Raw genomic sequence first — 13,439 nt, forward strand, 5'->3', positions numbered from 1 at the left:
GGAAATAAGGGAGGAAATTGCAGGAACTCTGGCACAAATATTCCAGAAATCACTGAATAGTGGAGAGGTGCCTGGGGACTGGAGAAAGGCAGATGTTACTCTTATTTTTTAAAAAAGTAGCAAAAGTGACCCAGGAAACTACATACCAAAGAGTTTGATTCTATTGTGGGTCAAGTTATGGGGACCTTTATTAAAGATAAGATCGTGGAACAACTGTATAAAAATAAAATTATAAAAGATAGCAAATATGGGTTCATGAAGGGGAGGTCTTGCTAATATAACATTGGTTTTCTTTGAAGATGTGAAAGAGGAACTTGATAGGGGTAAGGCAGTAAATGTGGTATACTTGGATTTCAACAAGGCCTTTGATGCAGTTCCTCTGGAAAGGTTGGTATTCAAAATAAAAAAAGCAGGAATTCGTGGAAATATTTTACAACAAATATGTAATTGGTTGACTGACAGAACTCAGAGGATGGTGGTACAGGGATTGTCATCCACCTGGGAGAATGTTATCAGTGGGGTCCCACAGGGGTCTGTTTTGGGACCTCTTTTGTTGAATATTTTCATAAATGATCTAGAGCTAGAAGTCACAAGCACAATGGCTTAATTTACAGCTGACACAAAGTTAATGAAGGTGGTGGACTCCAAAGCTGCACAGGATAAGCAGAAGGATTTGAATATACTTGGGAATTGGGCAGACTGCTAACAGATGAGATCCAATGTAGAAAAATGCAAAGTGCTTCACATGGGAACAAAAATTCCAAGAAATGACTATTACTTAAATGGAAAGAAAATAATGTGCATGGAAAATGAAAGAGATATGGGGATCCAGATTGACAACAAATTGAAGCTATCACAACAATGCTTGGTGGCAGTGTAAACCAAATCAGATGTTAGGATGTATTAAAATGGTCAATATTGAGACAAAATAGTGAGGTAATCCTGCCACTTTATAAATCATTGGTGCGACTGCACTTAGAATACTGTGTACAGTTCTGGTCGTCATAGTACAAAAAGGATATTGCAGCTATTGAAAGGATATGGAAGAAAGCAACCAGAATAACAGAGGGGATGGAGGAATTGGATTATGAGGAATGATTATGTAAATTGGGCATGTTATTACTGGAAAAGAGAAGGATGAGAGGTGATATAACTATTGTTTTTAGGATTCTAATGGGACTAGATAATGTAGACCATGACAAGCTGTTTCACCTTGCCCAGAACAGTAGAGCCAGAGGACATGGCCTGCACTTGAAGGGGGGTAAATTCCAAACTAATCTGCGGAAATATTTCAGTGAGTGAGCGGTCAATCTATGGAACAGGCACCCTAGGGAGATAGTGGAAGCAGTTGGGATTGATTCATTCAAATGCAAATTAGATGGATTTCTTTCAGAAAATAACATTTTGGGATCCAGTACGTGAGTAATTTGAGACTTGACATGTGATAAGTATAACATGCTTGGGAGGAACAAGTGACTTTGGACCTATGATTCCCAAAGCTCTCCATCACTGGGGTTTTTCTCACGTCATGTCTGAGTCTGTGGTAGACTAATTGATGGAGATTGTTTGCTATGATTAGTCAACAACTCCATTATCGTTGTATCATGCGACTACCAGGATTGTAGAAGGCGAACCAGATGGACCTTGGTTTTTTTTTCATCTAGCAATTCCTATGTTCCTATGTTATGCAGAAGTGTTGGAATGCCTGGAAATTAATGGGCCAAATGATCTTTTCTCATTCTGTGTTTTCTAATAGCTTTAACTCACTGTTGCTTGTGAGGCACTATTCAACCTCATTATATTGTAAAGAGTAGAAAACAACCTTCTGAGGTAATATGAAACTTAATGAAGTTAATGAATCCTTGAATGAATTCACTGATGCCAATATTGTAGCATGTTAAAATATGAAGACATTTTTATTCTCTAAATATATATCTGTAACATGTTAAAAAGTGTGTCATTGCTCCAGATGTCACATTCTAGCCATTACTCTCCAGACATCACAAATTTCTGTACCATCTTTAATACTAGAGTCAGAATTTCTGCAGCTTCTTAACTAATCTTCCCATAAACAAAGCCTGGGTTCTGATCTACAGCCTGTCTTGTAATTTACCCCAGCATTAATTTCAGAACTGGCTAAATAGAGTTGAGGTACAGATCATCCATGATCTAATTGAATGGCAGAGCTGGCTCCAGGGGTTGAGTGGCCTATTCTGTTCCTATGTAATTAATTTAGTAACTTTAAACCTTTTGCTATATCAAAGTTTGTGGTAGCATCCAATATTTATTAAAATCAAAATAGGGCTTAAACTTTCTTATGACGAATCCATGATCAGAGAGCTGATTCAACATTTCCCACGTGAAGTTTGACAGTATTCTATTTATTCTGTGGGTGCACTGGTCCCTGATAGAATCTGAGGCTTGTCTTTAAATGAATTATTGAACACTGCGTGCTACTGCCAACCAATAAGTGTTATTTTACAACGTGTGAACTATCAGGTTTGATTTTCCTGTGTGTTAGATAGAGGTCTTCTGGGAACTGACCTTCCCAGTCACGCCCTCAGAATACAAATCAAAACTGCACACCATTGTACAACAGAGATACTATATAAATGTATATCTCCTGAGCTTCAATTATGCAGTCATTACATCATCTGAATCCCTGCATTATATCACCGCCTTGTAATTCCCTCTTACCTATTGCTGAATATACATAGCATATAAAAATGTAGGGCACAAGATATCTGAAGGGATAACGTGAAATATTGACCCACAGCTCACTGTTGAGGCGGATCTTACAAGTTTTGAGCGATTAAATCAGCAGAATAATGCGGCGTATAATTTAAATTAAAATCTCTATAGGTCCCATCCGGTATACTGCTGAATAAGTTTATAACTTTTTTTCTGCAGTTTCACAGTTGTTTTTGATCAATAATTCTGTTTTTCGTTTCTCTTTTCCAGCATCCTTACTGATCGCCGCAAATGGAGGAAGGATGTATTATTACTGTTATGTTTTGACTTCAGTATTAGTTGTAAAAATATTAGCAATTTATGTGTTAAAATATTGACAGTGACACTGATTACGTTGTTGGCGGTGCAAATTTCACTTTACGTCCAAGACCAGATACGGTTAAAGCAATTATTTTAATTATAAGATTCAGAACTATCCGTTGAAGCTTTCAGTTGTATCGTAGTATGAGCCGAGAGCTAGGAAGCTAGACAGTCTCTGATGCGTGGTTCTGACAGTGAACGTGCGACTTTATAAATGCAGCATAGGTGCTGTTTAAAAGACAGTCAGCTCAAAGGCTCGAACGCTGACATTAGAAATTGGAAAGTTGCAGTGTTTGGGGAGAAAAAAATGTGTATAAAAAGTGAGAAAGTGCCACTCTTGGCAGTTAAAGAGATTTAGCAATAAAGGGAGGAGGTGAGCGGACTGACAAGAGAGCTTGGAACCGGCAGACTATTTGGGAATAGAGGGTCTAACACGTACAGCTCAGAATAGGGCGTTTTCAACTGATCAGCTTCGGAAATTAAGATGGAAGAGGGGAAAATGTAGAAAAAGCAATAAATGGGAAAAATGCAAAAGAAGTTTCAAGTAAATTAAAGAAACTCAATCTAAAAGAAACCCAATTTATAGTAGATTGATAGCGCAACAACGAAATTTAAGAGGAAAAGAACTACCACACTCGATTTTTTTTAAGTACGTCACGGTAACATTATTTTCTTACCACAATCGATATTTCAGAAGTTTTTATGCATTTAAATACAAGCTATATTATTCTCTTACCGATTATTCGAAGTTGTTCTTATGTTGTTGATAATGTAAATGTTATGTCACTAGCGTATTGACATTGTGACATATGTACTTCAAGGATAAAAATATTCGTGGTATTAATTTCAGTGTGTAATATCTGATTATTGTGCCTTATAACGTCTTTCTGAGCCCAAGAAAAGGTGCCAATCTCTCCAAAAGAAGTTACAACAGTAAAAATAAATCAGAAGAGTAATAATTCTATAAGATAAAAAAGGATAAAGTATTTTTATATAATTGTACATTGTATAACTTCCAAGAAGAGTGTACACAGGGCCCTGGTTTATTATATAATGTTGTATTTTATATATATATGCCATTCCGGGATTTTTCCCAGTATTTTGAGAATATACTCCACACTCCCATCTATTTTTTCTGTGAAAACTACGAATCGGTGTTCTTGGTGCTACAATTGCCGATGATCTCCCATAGAGTGAATTACAATGTTCTTAAGAAACCACGCTGTTCGATTTCTCTGGTGCACAGGAACTGAGGGGCAGCTGCAGCAAATACTGGACCAACTTCTGGCTTGTAGCTGGCTAGAAAGTGGGCATGGAGCTGTGGTGAGGGTGATTGACAGGCCCGTGCAATGTCTGAATTTGTGCTGTGACTCCTCCTACTCCCGCTCTCTCCCAGTGTGTAATGTGTTATGTGAGTGGAGTCGCTCAGTATCTCTCACACACTTGCATACAACAGTCTTGCGTGGCCCAGACTGGCTGGGACGGGAGAGCATCCTGCAGCCTTTGGAGACGAGTGCCTGGGACTCAGAGGGGGAAGTGGGATCGAGGGTGCAACGTATAGACTTAGTCCATCTCTTACCCCCTAGTCCATCTCTCGCCACCCCTGCCCTCCGGCATCTTAACCCTCCCCGCCCCCAGTGTGTGTGTGTGTGGTGCAGGGTCTGTACCTCCCCCCTGTGTGTGTGTGTGTGGTGCAGGGTCTGTACCTCCCCCCAGTGTGTGTGTGTGTGGTGCAGGGTCTGTACCTCCCCCCAGTGTGTGTGTGTGTGGTGCAGGGTCTGTACCTCCCCCCAGTGTGTGTGTGTGTGGTGCAGGGTCTGTACCTCCCCCCAGTGTGTGTGTGTGTGTGTGTGGTGCAGGGTCTGTACCTCCCCCCAGTGTGTGTGTGTGTGGTGCAGGGTCTGTACCTCCCCCCAGTGTGTGTGTGTGTGTGGTGCAGGGTCTGTACCTCCCCCCAGTGTGTGTGTGTGGGGTGCAGGGTCTGTACCTCCCCCCAGTGTGTGTGTGTGTGGTGCAGGGTCTGTACCTCCCCCCAGTGTGTGTGTGTGTGGTGCAGGGTCTGTACCTCCCCCCAGTGTGTGTGTGTGTGGTGCAGGGTCTGTACCTCCCCCCAGTGTGTGTGTGTGGGGTGCAGGGTCTGTACCTCCCCCCAGTGTGTGTGTGTGTGGTGCAGGGTCTGTACCTCCCCCCAGTGTGTGTGTGTGTGGTGCAGGGTCTGTACCTCCCCCCAGTGTGTGTGTGTGTGGTGCAGGGTCTGTACCTCCCCCCAGTGTGTGTGTGTGGGGTGCAGGGTCTGTACCTCCCCCCAGTGTGTGTGTGTGTGGTGCAGGGTCTGTACCTCCCCCCAGTGTGTGTGTGTGTGGTGCAGGGTCTGTACATATATAGACACAGAGAGGTGAGCACCTCCCTCCTCCTCCTCTCCCTCCTCCCTCCTCCTCCTCTCACTGGGCGCGTACGCCTGTCCCGGGCGGACTCTGAGGTGCGAGCCGCCCCCCCCCCCCTCTCCCCTCCCCGGGCCACTGACAGACTGACAGAGCCACACACACACGGAGCGGCAATCGGACACACTCCACTTTGGTCCGGGGCCGAGCGATGGCGCGTCGGCGGAGCGCGGCGGCAGCCCTTCGGACGGCACTTCTCTGCTGGACTTATTACTACTTCTTCTGCCTGGTCTGCTGGAAGCTGGAGGGGTGCAGCGGGGCCGCGGGTCTCAACCAAGGTAAGCGGGGGTGGTGGGGGGCGGGTTACCTCAACATTAATAATAATAAAAGTTGCTCCATTTTCCGACTCGTGCAGTGAACCCGCTCTCTGAGTGATGGCGAGAGACACCGAGAACAGCCCAGTCCCCGCCACTGACCTGCTCCGTCCTGTCACCCGTGCACCGGTGCCTCTTACCTCGAGTCCCCAGCCCCCAGCCCCGGCCCCCAGACCCCAGCTCCCAGATCCCAGCTCCCAGCCCCCAGCTCTCAGCCCCCAGACCCAGCTCCCAGCCCCGGCCCCCAGACCCCAGCTCCCAGATCCCAGCTCCCAGCCCCCAGCTCTCAGCCCCCTGACCCAGCTCCCAGCCCCGGCCCCCAGACCCCAGCTCCCAGCCCCCAGCTCTCAGCCCCCAGACGCCGGCTCCCAGCCCCGGCCCCCAGACCCAGCTCCCAGATCCCAGCCCCCAGACCCCAGCTCCCAGATCCCAGCCCCCAGACCCCAGCTCCCAGATCCCAGCCCCCAGACCCCAGCTCCCAGATCCCAGCCCCCAGACCCCAGCTCCCAGATCCCAGCCCCCAGACCCCAGCTCCCAGATCCCAGACCCCAGCTCCCAGCCCCCAGCTCTCAGCCCCCAGACCCAGCTGCCAGCTTCGAACCCTCAGCCCCAGACCCGAGCTCCTTTACCCAGCTCCAAGCCCCCAGACCCCTGTTCCCAGCTCATAGGCCAAGCTCCCAGCCCCCAACTACGAGCCCCCAGCCCCAGCTCCTGGACCCCAGTTCCCAGCTCATACCCCAAGCTCCAAGCCCCCAAATCCGAGCTCCCAGACCCGAGCCCCCATCACCAAGCCCCCAAACCCGAGCGTTCAGCTCCGAGCCTCCAGACTCCAGCGCCCATCTCTAGACCCGGACCCCAGCTCCGAGCCGCCAGACCCGAGCCCCCAGCTCCTAGCCCTCAGGCACGAGTTCCCAGACACCAGCTCCGAGCCCGTTCTCTCTCTATTTTTGTTGCAACATTTCAGCTTCCTTGTGTTTTTTTAATATAAATTCTATGTATATTAAAACAAAATGCTCCAACGTCTGAATCAAATGGATGTTGCTCAGCGCGTTGACAGCAGCGTTACCTTTACTTGAAATTCAATTAAAAAATCAATCGATCCCCTCCCTCCCCACCTTTTCTCTCCTAACTTTTCTCAGGTTGCATTCCTTCCACTGGTGAAGGTGGGGGACATTTCATCGCTTACCTCCCCCCCCCACACTTTAAACTTGTCCCCACACTTCTGTCTCAGGCAGTGACATCTTTCTGGCTTTTGGAAAGTGCCCGGTTTTAACTTTGAAGATGATGTCCGCTTAGACTCGAACTGGGGACTGACACACATCCAGCCGTCAAACTGTGTGTCGGCTCCGACTACGGGACTGACAGCTGCTCTCTCACCGGAGCAGTGACAAAAAATAGGAGGCAAAATTGTTTTTTTTTGGGGGGGGGGGGTGGGGGGGGAGAAGCATTACAATGTTGCTGCAAACTTAAAATCGCGTATGAAGTATTATTTTACAGTTATCCTCCCTTTTATGAAAGGACTGGGGTTTAAAAACGAAAGCAGAGCGCTTCCTCTTCCGAGCACAGCTTGTGGACCTGTTTCCAGTGCCCTGTGAATCCCCATCCGCCTTTCAATAACCCTTGATGGCTGGATACAGCATTCAGGGTCGTTGAAATCGTTTACAGTTCAGGATATTTTGTGGTGTGAAGTCCTTTAGTCTGAAATACTTTTTCAGGAATCCAAAATATTTTTGATCTTGACAATAGAATTTGCACATTATTTGTAAACACATTGCTGGCAAAGTTTACCGAATCTGATCAATTTTACAAGACTGCAACGCACATTGCTGGAGTCAAATACGTTACCTAACCAACGTTAAGAACTGCACCGCATGAACGGCCTTAACTTTGTTGTAGGGGAGTATTTAAAGAAAATTACAGAAATTGTGACTGAGACTTGCTTGTTAAGCACCGGGGCTTGGCAGTGTTAGTGTGTTCCAGTAACTGCAGTGCATTGAGCTGGTGACAGTGACTGTGATAGTGTGTTCCACGGTTAATGCTTTAATTGCACCCCAGTGTGCTTGAACTGCACCGGTCATGTTTGATAGAGAGGGTTTATTCTTCCCTTGAGAGTACCTCTCCTTGTTTGTAAGCTATAGGAGTCTTCATGAATGGGGCGAGAGTTTCTTTTGCTGTTAGACTCGTATTCTGCAGTTATCTTTCGAGATGGTTTTGCAACGCCGTATGCGCTTTCTTGTAAAGCAGAACCAAAGTTTTTTTAAAAAAAAACAAACACAAATTTGAAAGCTTCTTTGCAGCAGTGTAATGCAGAGAACAGTGCGTGGACGTCCACATTGCTGTTATAGTAAAGCACTGAATTTTATTTGAGTGGATGGGCGACAGTGCAATCCCAGTCGGTACTTATTCTGCGGTCGACCAAAGGATAACCTATTTTAACCGACTTTCTCCCACAATCGCACACAAAATACAATTTTATATATTTCTTGATTCTTAAATAAAAATGCTTCAGTTGTAAAACAAACAGCTCAAAGTATTTTTTTTCTTGAGTCTGATGCTGTAGAAAATGAAGAGGACACGTTAGCTTCCCCCTTTTGTGGTCAGGACGCTTGAAATTGTAAATGATTATGCCAATTTAATTTTTAAAAAGTCAGTGCCTCGAAAATGTCTAGGAGTTTTACAATTTATACAAGTTTGTGGAAATAAAAAGAAAAAAAACCTGCAAACGTTGGAAACCTGAAATTAAAACAAAATGCTGGAAATTCACAGCATGCTTTATGAGAAAAAAATAGACTCATGTTTTGGGTATTGACTTTTCATCATAATAGATGGTTGTGGGATCTGGGTGTTAAACTGAAGTAATTGATTATTTTGTACCAGTACTTAAAACAACGCAGATTCAGAAGGATTGCCTTTAATGAAATTGAAACTGTTAGAAGACGCATTTTCATGTTAATTCTTTTAAAATGAAAATCCATTGTCATTGATATTTAATATCCTCACATATCATTCTCACTTTTGCACCATATAGTAGTATTTCGTTGCTTTATGCTCCTTTCGTTGCAACAGAAAGTTTTTCTTGATTTGTCGTTCCTGGGGGCTGTGCGAGTTCATGCAGTTGTTGTGGGAAAGCCATGACCAATTATTGGCTGAGCTAACGGTAGATCATTACCACTGAAGCAACATCCATTTGCAGCGTGAATTAACAATCGTACCTTCTCAGTAAATCAAATTACTATTGCTGCTGGGATCCGTACGATTACCGGTAAAGTTAATAAATGCACAATTTTATTGGGCTGGAAAAATAAATGAACTGGGCTGTCTCAGTAGCTGCCGTTTTATTGCTGCTCCATTTCCTGTTTTAAATGACTGCTGTCTTCATTTTTAAGATGATGCTTGATTTATGAGGACATTTTTACTGTACACGCTTTCTTTGCTTTTGATAGTAGAGGTGAGCAGAACCTTGACAGAAACAGCGCAGGTACATAAAATGGCTCAAAATATGTAGGGAATAATTAACTTATATTGTGCTTTCAAGGGTAAGAACTGGATAATAAACATAACTAGTAAATGTGATTGTCTTTGGGATGACTAAACTTGTAATGTGCTAAGATGCTTGAAAACCATGATATCAGCTCGCCTTTGTAGCAGAGCTCCAGTCCTGTTTCTACCAACCTTGCAGCAGCTAATAGTGGCAAATCAAGTAAAACATATAATCCCTTTGAGTGTTGAATGTCTTTTATATATTCAACCATGGCAGTTTCTTGTCTCTTGCCCAAGATCAATAAGAACGCTTATTGTTCTCTGGAACGAACATTAGACATGCTAGTGATGGCACCATAACTACAGCATGCCAAAAACCATTGAAAACCATTGATTTTTATTTACCAACGCTAACACTGAAAATTGGAGGCACTTTCAACATCTTAGATATGGGGTGCGAACATTTTCCCACCATGGCCACTGATGATTTGACATTGACGGTCACTACTCATTTTTGTAACACCTTCTTCACTTTTAGTTTACTATCTTGCCAAAGATGAACGTTATTAATGGCTAGGCTGTGTCCTAAGTAAGTAAGTTGGAAGGGAAGCTTTGTATGCTTGTGTGCTGGTGATGTCATTATAACATATTACTAAGCCATATCAGGCAGAATGAATCAAGGATCTGATAAAATTAATTTGTTATACTCTTATTGTAAAGGGCAATAAGACTAAAAAGGACACTATAGATTATGTTTTTTTACTAGCACAAGACAGAAAAAAAATCGATTTTTAAATTGTTATTCCACATGTAAATGAAGTCAGATATTCAGCTTGCAGCAGTTAATCATTTACAGGTAGATATTTGTGACAGGGAAAATGTGGCTCCGACATGCATTCATGCATTCCTATGGTACTGAACTGTCAAGAATTTGCCACCTGAGTATGTGATGTATGGTGTTGATTGGGATGAAATATGTTAGCACATTATAAAGGGATGCGGGTGCCTGCTTTCTTCAAGCAAAAACAACGTAAATGAGAACTCCCAAAAGTGTTTAAAAGATTTTCAAGGTCTCTTTTGAGCTTTTATACCTTCAAAGTTCACTGTAGCAATGGTATTATGTGTGCGTGGAGAGAATTGAAGGGAAAATGCTTTGTATTTCCACTATGTTTAATAACTTACTCAGGTCTTTAATCGGAAGCTACAAACTCTTGCAACTGAAAAATTCAGAGCTCGCTGAATACGAATTGATTCCTCTCTTCCCCCTTCATATATAATTTTCCAATCTGCTTGCCTCCTTTAAACCCATTTCTGACTTTGCCCCATCTTCATTTAGGTTACTTTGGTAGGTCATAACTAACTTGGCACATAGTGCTTATATCTGTGGGCTATCTTGAAGAAGTGCATTTTGGATCAGAGTGGTCTCCTGGACTAGTTTCGATCACCTAAAAGGGAGTCAGAGGAGAATTTTCCAATTCCACCCCCCCCCCCCCACCGCCAATTGCCTGAGTTTTTAACTGTTTTTTTGCCTCTCCGAGGAGATTATGTGGCTTTCTGGTGGGCTGGGAAACGTATGTATTGTGATGTACAAGGCATCACAGTTGTGTGGGACAGGCTGGATGGACCAATGTGTCTTTTCCTGTCTGTCATTGTTTGTATTTTCATAAGTGCCCACTGGTACCTGTACTCATTTTCACAGTGATGACTCATTTCAGCAGTCATTCTCTTTGCCGTGCTAACACTTCTGTTACAAAAATCAAAGAGGGAGTATTACCATGAGGATCCTTTTTTTAAAAAAAACACAATAAATCCTGCTGAATTGTTTTTGCTTTCCTTGCCTGTAATAATTTTTAAAAAATGTTTAAATATCATTGGGGACACTGTGAGGGAGCTCAATTAGCATCAGTAGAGATAGCCATTAAACCCAGGTGTTTCAGCAATTTTATCATTTCAGCTGTGTGCATTAATGCAGATCATTCACACTGTTAGGTTCAGTAACTTCTCCAAGACAGTATTCCCCAATGAGGTCATCAACACATAATTATCTTTTCAAAAAATCCAGCAGAAGTTTTTTCAAAAGGAATGTGAAAGTTAATGTTAATATTTCATTGCAAATAGTGTTCTGACGATGATGCTATCTCCTTCAGCCCTATTTACCTTAACGCATTCCACCTTTCTCGTATACTCCAACTTTTCAACTGATCCTTGTTTACATTGAAAACATTGTGGGCAGCTCTCCATGAATCTAAAGAAAAAGAAATACTTGCATTTCTGTCGCACCGTTCATGACCTCAGGACATCCCAAAGCACTTTACAGGCAATAAATTACTTTTGAAATGCAGTCACTGTTGTAATGTAGGAAATGTGGCAGCCAAAATGTGCGTAGCGAGGCCCCACGAACAGCAATGTGATAATGACCAGATAATCTGCTTTTTAGTGATGTTGTTTGAGGGCTAAATATTGGCCAGGACACCAGGGAAAACTACCCTGCTATTCTTCGAAATAGTGTCATGTGATCTTTTACATCCACTAGAGATGGGGACTTGGTTTAATGTCTCGTCCAAAAGACGACACCTCCAACAGTGCAGCACTCCCTCAGTACTGTGCTGGAGTGTCTAGATTTTGTGCTCAAGTCTCTGGAGTCGGACTCAAACCCATAACCTTCGGACTCAGAGCGATAATGCTACCACTGAGCCACGGCTGACACCTAGTTGTGCAGGTGGTCAGTCATGCCACGGCTATTTCCAATGTTCTCTCCACCTCTCCTGAAAACAGTGTTTCAGGCTGGGGTATGGTTCTGGGGCACTGACTCTTGCCCATTACCTTGCCTAAGTCACCATTCTTCATTGATGAACCTAGACAATGAGTTGGCAGGGTATTCATTTGTTGGGGGTGGGGGGTGGGCAGGGGGAGGGCATCAAAGCTGAGCCCCAGTGTGTCTTAATAAGATGTCCATATGTGTATTTTCAATGAAACGTCACTGGATAGAGGTTAAAAACAAAAACTCTGTCTGTTTTCCCTCCTCTCTAGCCCAGGATGCTGAGGCCAATTGTAGCATCCCAGACTACTGAGATCAACTAACACAGCACAGTTAGTTAATTTTGAAAGGGCAGATAAATATGGCATGACTTTTGAGCAGCTGTTTATTCAATCATGATGCTACTTTTGAGGTACAGTAATGAGTGAGTTGAGAATCAAAATAGTTTGGTCTGTGCAGAGTTTGATAATCTCAGACAGGGCAGTGATGGGAATGCTGTAATTGGCCTCAGCACCACAGGCCAGAGAGGAGAAAAATCTTATTCCAGATCTCTAGTTGGGGACCCAACATAGATAATGCATGTGTATGGATATTCTATGAACCCAGCTTTGATTCATCCTACAGATGATTAGCCTGCATAAATTCACTGTCTAGACTCACATGAAGAATGGTTGGACCTTCATGTTCCATAGGTCAGGTTTCTCATGTACGCTGATGACACCTAGATCTACCTCATCACCACCTCCCTCGACCCCTCCACTATCTCTCATTTGTCACACTGCTTGTCCTACATATGGATGAGCATAAACTTCCTCCAACTAAATATTGGGAAGACTGAAGCGATTGTTCTACGGTCCCTGCCACAAACTCCATTCCTTAGCCACCGACTCCATCCCTTTCCCTGGCCACTGTCTGAGGCTGATCCAGACTGTTCGCAATCCTATTTGACCCTGAGATGAGCTTCCGACCACATCCCGCTCCATCACCAAGATTGCCTAGTTCCACATCCGCAACATCACCCGCCTCCGCCCCTGCCTCAGCTCATCTGCTGCTGAAACCCTCATCCATGCCTTTGTTACCTCTAGACTTGATTATTCCAATGCTCACCTGGCCAGCCTCCCATCTTCCACCCTCCATAAATTTGAGTTCATCCAAAACTGTGCTGCCCATATCCTAACGCGCACCAAGTCCCCTTCTCCGATCAACCCTGTGCTCACTGACCTACATTGGCTCCCAGTCTAGGAATTCCTCAATTTAAAAATTCTCATCCTTTTTTTCAAATCCTTCCATGGCCTCACCCTTCCCTATCTCTGTAACCTCCTCCAGCCCTACAACCCTCCGAGATCTCTGCATTCGTCCAATTCTTGCCTCTTGCCCATCTCCAATTTTGATCGC

The 13,439-nt window shown here is 43.9% G+C and overlaps 1 protein-coding gene across 1 annotated transcript in view; it reads left to right on the plus strand.

The window, feature by feature from the left end:
* The first annotated feature begins 5,415 nt into the window (after positions 1-5,415).
* Positions 5,416-13,439, plus strand: part of LOC137321173 (ephrin type-A receptor 5) — a 365,797-nt gene continuing 357,773 nt past the window's right edge. The window contains exon 1 of the mRNA XM_067983437.1: positions 5,416-5,770. Coding sequence (XP_067839538.1) covers positions 5,644-5,770 — 127 coding nt within the window. The 5' untranslated portion in view covers positions 5,416-5,643. The remainder of the gene's footprint in view (positions 5,771-13,439) is intronic.

Source organism: Heptranchias perlo, chromosome 4 (genome assembly GCF_035084215.1).
Source record: "Heptranchias perlo isolate sHepPer1 chromosome 4, sHepPer1.hap1, whole genome shotgun sequence".
NCBI classification, from domain to species: Eukaryota; Metazoa; Chordata; class Chondrichthyes; order Hexanchiformes; family Hexanchidae; genus Heptranchias; species Heptranchias perlo.